The sequence below is a fragment of the Apodemus sylvaticus genome, chromosome 1 (genome assembly GCF_947179515.1).
Source record: "Apodemus sylvaticus chromosome 1, mApoSyl1.1, whole genome shotgun sequence".
NCBI classification, from domain to species: Eukaryota; Metazoa; Chordata; class Mammalia; order Rodentia; family Muridae; genus Apodemus; species Apodemus sylvaticus.
In genome coordinates this window covers 45,889,654-45,902,181 of record NC_067472.1, presented here as the reverse complement: position 1 = coordinate 45,902,181, position 12,528 = coordinate 45,889,654, and the positions used below count along the sequence as shown (strand labels likewise).

The window sequence follows — 12,528 nt, the reverse complement described above, 5'->3', positions numbered from 1 at the left end:
AGACAGGCCCAGAAATGCACACTTCTAACAAGCTTCCAAGCAATTATAATGCTACTAATTTGAACCATACTTCAAAAACACTGCTAGACACAGACCACTCTCTTCTTCTACACCACTATTTTGTAGCCTCTTTTCTCTTCAGATTCCTTCAATACTAAGATTTTTTTAAATACATGCATACATACTCAGAAGAGAAACTCCATTAACTCCTATTTCCTCCTACTGATTTAGTCAATACCAAGATTCTTCTCTTACAACTAAACTGTCTTACAAGATGACCTAATTATTCCCTGTCCCTAAAATTTCACTCCCATTTATGCAACATATACCAACCCCTTCTCCCACATCAATCCAGAAACCCTTCCAAATCTCTTCATCATTAAATGTTCATTCTACTGGATCACTCCTAGTTCAACATATAAAAAGTTGTATTTATCCAATTAACTAGAAGAAAAGGAAAGGAGAGTCAGGAGAAAGGAAGGAAAAATGAGTATGCAGCTATCAACTTATGAACATCAAATTCACTTTTCAACACTTAGTAAAAACAGGAAAAAATAGTTTTAGGCTTAGTATTTTAGTATTTTTTTTTTCCTTTACCAGCTAGCATAATGCTACGTTAAGAAAATTAACACGAGTGACACTGTCAGGTCCCAGCATGTTCATTTAACAGAGGAAAAGTTCACTCTGCCTAGCTCTGATGTAAAATGACTTCTCCAGTGTCTTGTTCCTTTTGCATAAAGGATATACTGCATGATACTACTTCCTCAGCCTTCCACACTACAGTAGCCAGGAACCAGGAACTTCCCCCAGGACCTTGCTATAAGACAGTCCTACACTGAGTACAGCTGGGAGATACAGTTCCATGAGTCCTCATTAGTTACAGAGGTCAATTTCCAACAGTTTTGCTAACACAGTAGTACAAAAGCATTCTGACCCTCAACAATGTTCATGGGGAGAGGGTCTTCTTGAGAACACAGGGTTCTTCAGATATAGGGTCTATTCCTTTTGTCTGCCATCCCTACATCATTCCTGTAGCATTCTTTCTACTTTCCACAATCTAATTCTGTTATCCAAATCTCCTTTTAGAGTTATTATTTTCTTTTTTCAATTTGCTCTAACTAATCCACAGGAGATTAGTCAAATCTCAACGTATCTCAGAATCTTAAACATATGATAGTAGCTTGACTTTTTATTTCCTCTGAGAAGGAAATAGGAACAAAACTAATTTTAAAATACTGAGAATAAGATTTTGTTAAAGGGATTGGGTATGCAGCTTGGTAACAGTCAATCCCTAGAACTGAAAACAAAAAACAATGACAACAATGACAAACCTGCTGAGTTAGCTGAAGTGCCATTTAAGGAAATTATGAAAAGGTTATCAAAAACATAGCAATATATAAAGGAAACTTTCAGAGATTCCCAAAAAAACTCTGAACAATGATTTTCTACGCCTTTTAACGTCAAGAAGCCAAATTCAAGAACTAAGTTAAGCATGAAGAGTTGACATTGAGTATTCTCAAAGCTAAAGAATTTTTCAATTATTTTTCCTCTATATTTTAATAATTGTCTTATCATTATAAAAGCAATACACAGGCCAGAAACAGAGGCACATGCCTTTAATCTCAGCATTTGGGAGGCTGAGGCAGGAAGATCTATCTTCTCTATGAATTTGTTGGGTTTTTTTGTTTGTTTGTTTTGTTTCTTTGGATTTGGTTTTTTTCAAGACAGGGTTTTTCTTTTAGCCCCGGCTGTCCTGGAACTCACTCTGTAGACCAGGCTGGCCTCAAACTCAGAAATCTGCCTACCTCTGCCTCCCAGAGTGTTGGGATTACAGGCGTGTGCCACCACCGCCCGGCTTTCTATATGCATTTGTTATCACCCTGAATTATACAGTGAGCACCAGGATGGCCAGTGCTATACAGTGGGGACCAGAGGGTTATATATGCTCACTTAAAATAACCGAACAATAAGAGAAGTGCATTTTTAAGTGAGATATATCTTTAATTACAGCATTTGAGCAAGGCAGGTAGACTGCCCTAAGTTTGATGCAAGCCTGGGCTACTGAGAGTTGATCTCAAAAAAGTTTTTGGATACTTAATTTTTATTTTATTTTAATTTTTTATTAAATAAATTCTTTATTTACAATTTAAATGTTTTCCCCTTTCTTGGTTGCTGCCCACCCAAAAATCCCCAAACCCATCCCCACTTTCCCTGCTCATCAATCCACCCACTCCCGCTTCCCTGTCCTGACATTCCCCTATACTAGGCATTTAGCTTTCTCAGGTCCAAGGGTCTCTCCTCCCTTTGATGTCCAACAAGGCCATCCTCTGCTAAATATGCATCTGGAGCCATGGGTCCCGCCATGCGTACTCTTTGGTTCCTGGTTTAGTCCTTAGGAGCTCTGGGGGTACTGGGTGGTTCATATTGTTGTTCCTCCTATGGCAATGTAAACCTCTTCAGCTCCTTGGGTCCTTTCTCTAACTCCTCTATTGGGGACCCTGTGCCCAGTTTAATGGTTGGCTGAGAGTGTCCCCCTCAGTATTTGTCATACACTGGCAGTCTCCCAGGTGACAACTATATCAGGCTCCTATCAGCAAGCACTTGTTGGCATCCACAATAGTCTCTGGCTTTTGTTACTGTATATGGGATGGATCCCTAGGAGGAGCAGTCTCAGGATGGTCTTTCCCTCAGTCTCTACTTCACATTTTGTCTCTGTATCTCCTTCTGTGAGTATTTTATAGCCCCTTCTAAGAAGGACCAGAGATTCCATACTTTATTCTTCCTTCTTCTTGAGCTTCATTTTGTTTGTGAATTGTATCTTATGTATGCCAGGCTTTTGGGCATACATTTACCAGTGAGTGCATACCATGTATGATGATATTTTCTAGTTCCACCCATTTGCTTAAGAATTTCATAAATTCATTGTTTTTAATAAGTGAGTAGTATTCCGTTGTGTAAATGAACCACATTTTCTGTATCCATTCCTCTGCTAAGGGGCATCTGGGTTCTGGACTTCAAACAGTACTACAAGAGCAATAGTGATTAAAAACAAACAAAAAAAACAAAAAACAAAAAAAACTGCCTGGTATTGGTACAGTGACAGGCAGGTAGATCAATGGAATAGAATTGAAGAACCAGAAATGAACCCACACACTTATGGTCACTTGATTCTTGACAAAGGAGCTAAAAACATCCAGTGGAAAAAAGATAGCTTCTTCAACAAATGGTGCTGGTTCACCTGGCAGATAACATGCAGAAGAATGCAAATTGATCCATTCTTTTCTCCTATACAAAGCTCAAGTCCAAATGGATCAAGAACCTCCACATAAACCAGACACACTGAAACTAACAGAAAAGAAAGTGGGGAAGAACCTCAAGGACATGGACACAGGGGAAAATTTCCTGAACAGAACACCAATAGCTTATGCTCTAAGATCAAGAATTAACAAATGGGATCTCATAAAATTACAAAGCTTCTGTAAGGCAAAGGACACTGTCAATAGGACAAAACAACAACCAACAAATTGGGAAAGATCTTTACCAACCCTAAATCTGACAGAGGGCTAATATCCAATATATACAAAGAACTCAAGAAGTTAAGACTCCAGAGAACCAAATAACCCTATTAAAAAATGGGGTACAGAGCTAAACAAAAGAATTTTCAACTGAGGAATATCAAATGGCCAAGAAGCACCTAAAGAAATGTTCAACATCCTTAATCATCACGGAAATGCAAATCAAAACAACCCTGAGATTTCACCTCACACCAGTCAGAATGGCCAAGATAAAAAACTCAGGAGACAGCAGGTGCTGGCAACGATGTGGAGAAAGAGGAACACTCCTCCACTGCTGGTGGGATTGCAAGCTGGTACAACCTGGCGGTTCCTCAGAAAATTGGGCATAATACTACCGGAAGACCCTGCTACACCACTCTTGGGCATATACCCAGAGGATTCTCCAGCATGTAATAAGGACTCATGCTCTACTATGTTCATAGCAGCCTTATTTATAATAGCCAGAAGCTGGAAAGAAACCAGATTTGGATACTTTATAAACAAAAAGATCATAACATCACTACAGTTGTACCAGCTAGCTATATTAAACTGTACTTATGACTCTGAAATGTCTTAATAAACATCACTATAATCAATAATAGTAATAAGATCTAATACAATTCATTAACATTCTCTTGTGTTTTCTGCTAGTTTTGAAATGTAACCAAAAATTCCAATAAAATACATTGAAAAGATACTTCATTTGTAGTAAGTTGAAAAGTATGTATGTATATATAGATACACATATATATTTAACTAGGAAAAATTTAATATAAAATAACCCAGTTTATCAGTAATATTAACATATTAGTTTATATTAATTTTTCTAATTATATTTTTATTTTATCTAATAACTTACCAAAATCATAACCTTCTGGAACAATATTTTCATGGACAATACCATTTTTCAAGACTTCCTATTAAAAGACAAATAGTTGTTATTTATATTTATGCAAATATACCTTTATCCTACAAATTTATATTATCTACAAGAATGTTTAAAAGAAACTGAAAAATAATTCAATGTTTACCAGGATATAACTAAGCAATGTATTATTAACTATTATGAAAGAATGTTCCAGTTAATTATGTTTCTAAAACTCCTACTGGATTTTGTTTAGAAGCAATACTAAATCTAGGATTGGTATGAGTTAAACATTATACAAATTATAATACAACAAATATGCACATATGCAAATATGGTAAATATTTACTTACCAATGATTCATCATAATCATTCAAATAAAACATCCGGGAGTTCACATTCCAGTAAGCAAAGAGATTATCTAATCGGATTAGCTGAAAATAAAAAGTTTATTATGTCTGTTACTTTTTTTAAAGAATTTTTAATTTTTGCTATGCTCAGAAATCTCAAGTAATTGAGTCTTATTCTAAGTTAACACAACTAGACATGTTTACACATGTTTACACACACACACACACACACACACAAGTCATCATTTGTCTAAAATTCCTTTTTATTAAGTCCATGGGATAGAATTTATTTTACCTTCCGAACTAGTTTTTCAGTATCATCATGTAAACATGGAATCCAATATTGATCAGTTGTCTGAAGAGGGGAGTGAAAAAAGAGCATTATATATAAGAAGCAGGTCATTATCATACCCTAAGACCAATTTCCCATGAAAATGCCTTTGAAAACATATCTATCATTTAGTCAAAAATAGTATCAGACCACTAACACTAATCTTTTGCTTTCAAAGAACTCACAGGTCAAAAACAAACAGACATGAGTAAATTCAAACAGGTAATTTAGGAAGCCCAATATACAGCAGACAAAACATGGCGCAAAAAAAAAAAAAAAAAAAAAATCAAGCTCAAAGGTGTGCCAGATACGATGACTAACCTAACACCTGGTGAAAGGACTCCTTTCAAGAGCTTTATAATCACCACAGTTCATACACCATGAATAGATACTACTTATTGTAAGGCAAGACAATATAGTTGGGTATGTTGGCTTATTTGTTTTGGTTTTGGTTCATTGTTTAATATTAATTGGCTTTGTTTGGTTTTGTTTTGGTTTTGTTTTGTTCATATTTTAAAAGAGGTCCCAGATATGGCAAAAGAATAAAACAGGAAGGAAAAATGAAACACCAAATGTTACTTAGGGTCATATTTCAAAGGTTTTATACACACTAAAGACAAGACTCCAGATTTTAAACTCAAAATGATCTAAGTCACTGAGGACAAGGCCAGGTGCATACTGAAAAATACTTATCAAGGAATGCTGCAGAAGGCCCCAGGTTCAAACCAAAACACTTAAAATTTTTAGAAATAAGAAATGGGAAATACAGTATTCAAATCTCTATCTGTATATGATTTTTTCTGTCAAAACAGGGTCCTGTTATGGAGCCAAGATGGCCTTGAGCTCATGATACTACTTCAGCTTCTAGAGTGTTGGCAAACACCTTGCCAGATTCTTGATATTAGAGAAATGGTCCCACTGCTATGTGAAGAACTGACTAAAAGAATGGATCCCAAACTTTAGCATGAATTATAATCACCAGGGGTGACTTTTAAAGCATAGATTTCACACTAAAGAAGTGGCTTGGTGGTAGACTGCTTATCTAACATGCCAAGCACCATCATTGCAACAATTAGTGATAACAAACATACAAGTAAATATATATCAGAATGACAAGGCAAGAGTTTGTAACTGTATGAGTCTTGTATGGTAGACAAGTTTCCAGGAACCTTGAAAGTTAATATGAAAGGCACTGTCTGTGAGGCTGCAGAGATGATTCAGTGGTTAGAGTGAGGATGACTGTTGCTGAGGACCAGGGTTCAGTTCCCAACACTGACATTGTGACTCACAATCACCTGTTCCTCTAGTTCCATGCAATCCAACACCCCCCCCCCCCCCGACTTCTGTGGGCTCCTGTGATGTGCATATGGTGCACATAAACAAATCAGGCACACACAAATACACAAAAAATATTTTCAATAAATAAAACTACTGTTGTTATTGTAGCAATAATTTTCTACTAATAATTAATACTAATAATAATTATTAAATATAACTAGTAATTATCTATATTTTTCAAAATGTCCACAGCGCTGACAGCAGCCACCATCCTTGGTTACCTGGTAATATCTGAGTCTGCCCCTTCACCCCCAATCTTTTCTTTTTGACTTGAAGAACCATGTTTTAAAAAACAAACAAAGACCAAAACAAACAAACAAAAAACTATATAAGAACTAAATAGAAGATGCAATGCTGAACTGGAGTAAATCTGAACTGTATTATATGTAGCTACAAAGATAAAAGTGAAAAACATAGTAAAATAAACAGATAATTAACAGAAGAACCACATAAAATACCTGTATCAGCTTAAGTCAAATTGACAGTTTTGGAAATGAGCACATACTTACTCCTCAATTCCAATCAAGTCTAATGTCTTCCTAATCCAGTTCTACACAGTCAACAAACATATACCTGGAATGCTTCTGATACTGACATAAGCATATATCTAACTATGCTACACAATTTAAAAGTTACATTTTCTTTTGAACCAAATACCTGAAGGCTGATATTTTGAAGGGAAATACCAAAAGAGAGTGGTTTGTCTTGATTTGTGATCTGAAGAAAAACAAAGTAAATTACTTAGATGATTTGTCAATTGGCCAAAAATTACTTCATAGAAACAGACAAATATCTGAGAAATAACTTATTTCAAATATTCAAAAATTATTTTTCAGGACAATTCTGCTATTTTTTTTTCTAAAAACAAAGTTGTGTGTCACTGAGTAGAGACAGTCAGGTGGCCGAAGCAAAAGTAAGCCTGCTTTGCTTTAGAACCTGAGCCTTTGCATAGTCCTTTACTCCAGGCCCCTCTTTGATAACTACTATTCTCCTTAAGAACTAATCAGGCACAATTCAGAAGCTCTACCCCTTCCTGGGATGGACTGAAACTTAACAGTTGAGACAGTCACTGTTTTCAGCCCCAATTTTTGCCAGAAAGGAAAAAAAAAAAAAAAACAACTCTATTTGCACATAAATTCTCCACCAATGTGTTTAAAAATATCAATCTCTATGCACTTTAGGATGTAAAATAATAGTAAGTACTTTAGACCCAAAGACATACTACTTTCAACATTTTTTAAATAGACTTGGTCTTTCCATGTATACAATGGACTTTTGTTTATTTCAATTTCAGGCTCTTTTGTCACCTTTTAAGCTGCAAGCATCTGGAAGCTCTGTCATATCCACAGCTGTTGAGTGCCTCTCATAGGTGTGACAGTATTAGTTCATAAAACTTGTGTTTTAAGAATAACTTTATTTTAAAAGGGGAAAGGAGAAAGGTACATGCAAAGATCTATGTATCTTTTCATTGTAAAAATCTAATTGTTTGTTAAGTTTTAATTGTTAAAAATATGTTTGAATCCAAGGAGGCTCTTTAAGAGAGTTGTTTCTTCTATGAACCAAGAAAAAGCCAGGTCAATGACAATTCTCTAGGTCGAATGTACTAAAATTGTGTCTTTTCTACTACAGAGGATTTAGTAAACTTGTCAAAAATGTTACAGCTTTAAAAAAAAAAATGATACAGCAACATTTAATACAAATGGAATGGTTAGCTTTAATTGTGAACTTGCCACAATCTGGAATAACCTGAGCAGAGGATCCCAATGAGGAATTGTCATGGTCAGGTTGGCTTTGTGGGAGGGCATGTGTTGCAGGAAGAAGTGTGTGTAGGGTGGGGTGATGGTCTTGATGATGGTAACTAGCATGCAGCCCTCTTTGGGTGACACCAGCCCCTGGGTTTGGGTCCTGTGCTGTATTAGAGTGGTAAAAGTGAGCTGAATATAGGCATGCACATTTGCTCTGTTTCTGCTCTGACAAATGTGCATACCGCTCTCTGCTCCACGTTCTTGCTGAGTCTCTGCACTGATGGACTATGACCTGAATTGTAGCCGGTAAAACATTTCCCTCTTAAAGACTTTTGTCAGGCCCCCTACACATTTGTAGCAGATATGCAGCTTGGTCTTCATGTGGATTCCTTATGAAGCAGAAGTCTCTGTCTGCCTGCTGCCTGCCACTGGATTCCCCTTCCTCTACCTGGACTGCCTGACTGCGCCAAGGCTGGACTTCCCTTCTCTAAGGAGAAGGAGAGGAGGTAGTGAGGGAGGAATTGTAAGGGGAAGACTGAGAGCAGAGGAGGGAGGGGCTGCAGTCGGAATGTAAAGTAAATCAATCAATAAAGAAAAAGTGAAGTGGGGGAAGATGCATTTGTCAGGGTATTTTATCACAGCAAGAGATGAAAAAAACCTAGCACAGCAACCAAATAAATACTTGAGATAACAATAGAACTACTGAAGAGCAGAAGTTACCTCTACTTATTCTTAAGGCAGTGAGTGCTCTTTGTTGGAGGTAAAAATCTGTGGAATTCATTAACTCCCAAGACACTGTCTTCATAACTCAAAGTTCAAACAACTTAGCAAAGTCTAATCAAGTACTCATTGAAAATGTAACATAAAACGAAAAGATCTTATGGTCATCAGCTCTCTGTCCTTCTACCTCCCAGTATTTACAAAGCTGCCCACTACAGGGCAAAAGTCACACACAGTCAAATCCAGACAATGAGGATAAAATACTTACATCATCTTCATAACGAACATGGATATTGGAAATTTGCACTTGAAGGTTCTTTATGATTTGAGTAATTAACTTTTCTGTAAAAGTGTCCTGTTTTTCCTCCTGAGGTTTTTCTAAAATTGCAAATATTCCTTTTTAAATTGAATGAAACACAAACCCTATAATTATCCATATATTAAAGTAACATTTTTTTGTTAAAGAAAATGTAAAACACTTTAAATAGATCACTTAAGATTTCCAAAATCTTTCATATCAAAGGTCTCTCCCTCAAAAGTAGCAAAATTCAAACTGTTTAAAAGCTAGTTTCTTGTCTCGTTAGACTGCAGCCAATTATGTTAAATTCATTGGTATTAAAGTTTATAACCTGAATGTCAGGGCTAGAGGGCAAGGACATGTGCCATGACACAGTGCCTTCTACAAATGTCAGGAAACCCAACCATAAAATCGTAACAATGATTGCCTTAAACAAGACCTGCACTGGCAGTAACAGCATCAGCTGACATGCCGACATGGAGGTGGAAACTCAGAAGGCCCCATCCCTACATCAAGACCTACAGACAACTGATGACTTCTTAGAAAGGGAAAATCAGTATTTTTCTTGGACAAGCCTCATGAAAGGTTTTCCAATCCCAAGATGTCAGTCCTGAGCACATGTACATTAGAGTAACTTTAAACAGATTGAACAGATTATTATTATCATTTAATAATTGAATTTATCAAATTTTAGTTATATTGTATATTAAATGTATAAATATTTTATATTATATGCAATATATAAATAAATATATACATATATTAAACTTCTAATAGTTTTAATATTATTTAATTTAAAATTATTTAATAATTTAATAATTATTAAAATAATAATTACTATTATTATAGAAGTGGTCATATATGTGAGAGGGATAAGGGACATAGGAGGAGCTGAAGAGGGTAGGGCGGTGTGGAAATAGCATTAAAAGTTTTTATTTTATACACTTATTTGAGAATTTCATACATGAGAACTGTATTTATAATCTCATCCATTCTCTCAAAGTCTCAAAAGCACTCCCACAGCTCTCTACTTCCAGCACACCTTGCCTTCAAATTTGGAAATTCCTATTTAAAGTATCTTCAAATAGGAAAATAACTCCTTGTTGTATATAATTATTAAAAAACAATCCGGGGCTGGAGAGATGGCTCAGCGGTTAAGAGCAGCAACTGCTCTTCCAAAGGTCCTGAGTTCAAATCCCAGCAACCACATGGTAACTCACAACCATCCATAACAAGATCTGACACCCTCTCCTAGAGTATCTGAAGACAGCTACAGTGTACTTACATACAATAATAAATCTTTAAAAAAAAAAAAAAAAACAATCCATGCTAGCGCAGGTACTCCCTGGCCACAGCAGTCTCCCTGCCCCCATGGCTATCCAAAGGTGCAGGTCCGCCCAAATCCTCATGGCTCACTTGCTGCTGAACCCACTCATATTCCTATTCATCCGACCTTTGTGGCTAGCTGTCACAAATCCGTAACCCAGTAAAATCAAAACTCCAGAGGCTTAGAAATTATCAGTCAGATTTATGACAGGAAATTCTCAACTCACAAAATGCCCAAAGAACTCAAAACACAAATAATATAAACACACTTAGACTGGACATACCCTATATTAGTCTATTGCTCTTCTATGATACTCATAGCTACCTTTGGCTATTTCAAGCCACATGAATCCAGTTTGTCCCCTTCATCTTTCTCTGCCCTTTTCTGTCTTTCTGTCCCTCTCTGTCCTGTCTCTAAAACTCTCAGTCTGCCTTCCTTTTCCACTGCTCAATCACAGGCTCTAGCCTTAGTCTTTTACCTTCCTTCACCTGCATATCGACAGAAATCCACAACTCCTCTGTCATCATCACTTGATTCCAACTATTTGTAAGGTAACACATGACCCAGATGTCAAAAATAAAATGATAATTCTTACATTAATTGATATCCCATCAGGATCTGAGATATTATTTGCTTCTTAATATGGCTGCTTTCCCATGCAACCATAAACTTCAATTTTCCTTCTATTTCTGCCATCCTTTGATAGCCTTTTGTGTTTCTTCTTCCTCTGTACAATCACTAGGTGGCAGGTTTCCTTAAAACTTAATCCTAAAATTATTTCTCTTCTCATTCTATACTGTTGCTGCAGGAAACATCATTCGCATCCTAAAATATTTAGCTGTTACCTTAATGATGAGAACTTTCAAAGCAATACTGAATAAAAAGGTCAACTACAGAGTGGGGAGAATGTGACAGTTAGTAAACTATCAAGCAGTCAGCCTGGCAGGGGACGAGGCTTTCAGATGCAGACCTGGGAATGAAAGGAAGGGAAGTAGACGCCTCCAATGAGAGCTTTTAATACATATTGCTGAAGCACTTCGACTTTATCCTGATATTGAGGATCAGTGTTTTAAACAGGACTAAACATTAGTATTTTGGACCTAATAAAGTCTCATGAAACATGGTTTATATTAAGTGAATCTCCATTTTTCGGTAAGGCATCATTAAAGAAAAATATAGGAAAAGAAAACAAAAATGGTAAAACCATGAGGGCAAAAAGAAGGTAAAAGACTTGGGAGAAAGCAACAAAAAAATCAGATGGTTTCAGCCAAACTGAAGAAATCTAAATCCTAAACAACCCAGGATGGTGCTGTCATTCAAACATAAGATAGAGTTTAAAACCCAGATTTTTTTTATGAAGATTCAAGGACTTTAAATTACAGTAAGCTAAAACAGCAATCTGGGAGCATCCTTAATGGAAAAGAAAAGAATATTATAAAACTCAGTGTGGGGCCAGAGATGGCTCTGGTGAAGAGCACTGGCTGCTCTTTCAGGTTGAATTCCCAGACCTACATGGTGGCTCACAACTGTCTATAACTACAGTTGCAGAGAATCTGATGTCCCCTTCTGACACACGCAGACATCATGTGTGCAAATATTGCACAGACATACTTGTCAAAATAACACCCCTACATGTAAAATAAAATTAAAATTATTTTAAAGTTTTGGTTTAAGATCAGTATGATAAGCAGTCAAATGTGTAAGACTCCCCCCTTTGCCCAACCCAGTAGCTAAGCAACTATCCTGTGTGGTTCAGCATACTGAACACATAAGCGTTCTTCACAGGCAAAAGAGACCTAACAGGCTCCAAAATCTGATAAACAGTACATGGGAATAGGAGGAACCTACACAAGAACAAAGTAAAGTCCTCATAGTGAAACCAGACCTGCATTCCCTCACTAATGCTAAGTGAAGAACAAAGCTATGCTTTTTTGAATTTTTATTTGCCAGGCAGGGTGGCACACACCTTGAATCCCAGCATTCAAGAAGCAGAGGCAGAG

The 12,528-nt window shown here is 36.5% G+C and overlaps 1 protein-coding gene across 3 annotated transcripts in view; it reads right to left on the bottom strand.

Moving 5' to 3' along the window:
- The window catches only part of Vps13a (vacuolar protein sorting 13 homolog A), a 172,800-nt gene that overhangs the window by 140,608 nt on the left and 19,664 nt on the right, over positions 1 to 12,528 (bottom strand). For all 3 annotated transcript variants that reach the window (XM_052188728.1, XM_052188738.1, XM_052188745.1), the window contains exons 6-10: positions 9,172 to 9,281; positions 7,096 to 7,155; positions 5,065 to 5,124; positions 4,773 to 4,853; positions 4,414 to 4,471 (exon numbers count right to left, since the gene is read on the bottom strand). In XM_052188728.1, coding sequence (XP_052044688.1) covers positions 4,414 to 4,471; positions 4,773 to 4,853; positions 5,065 to 5,124; positions 7,096 to 7,155; positions 9,172 to 9,281 — 369 coding nt within the window. The remainder of the gene's footprint in view (positions 1 to 4,413; positions 4,472 to 4,772; positions 4,854 to 5,064; positions 5,125 to 7,095; positions 7,156 to 9,171; positions 9,282 to 12,528) is intronic.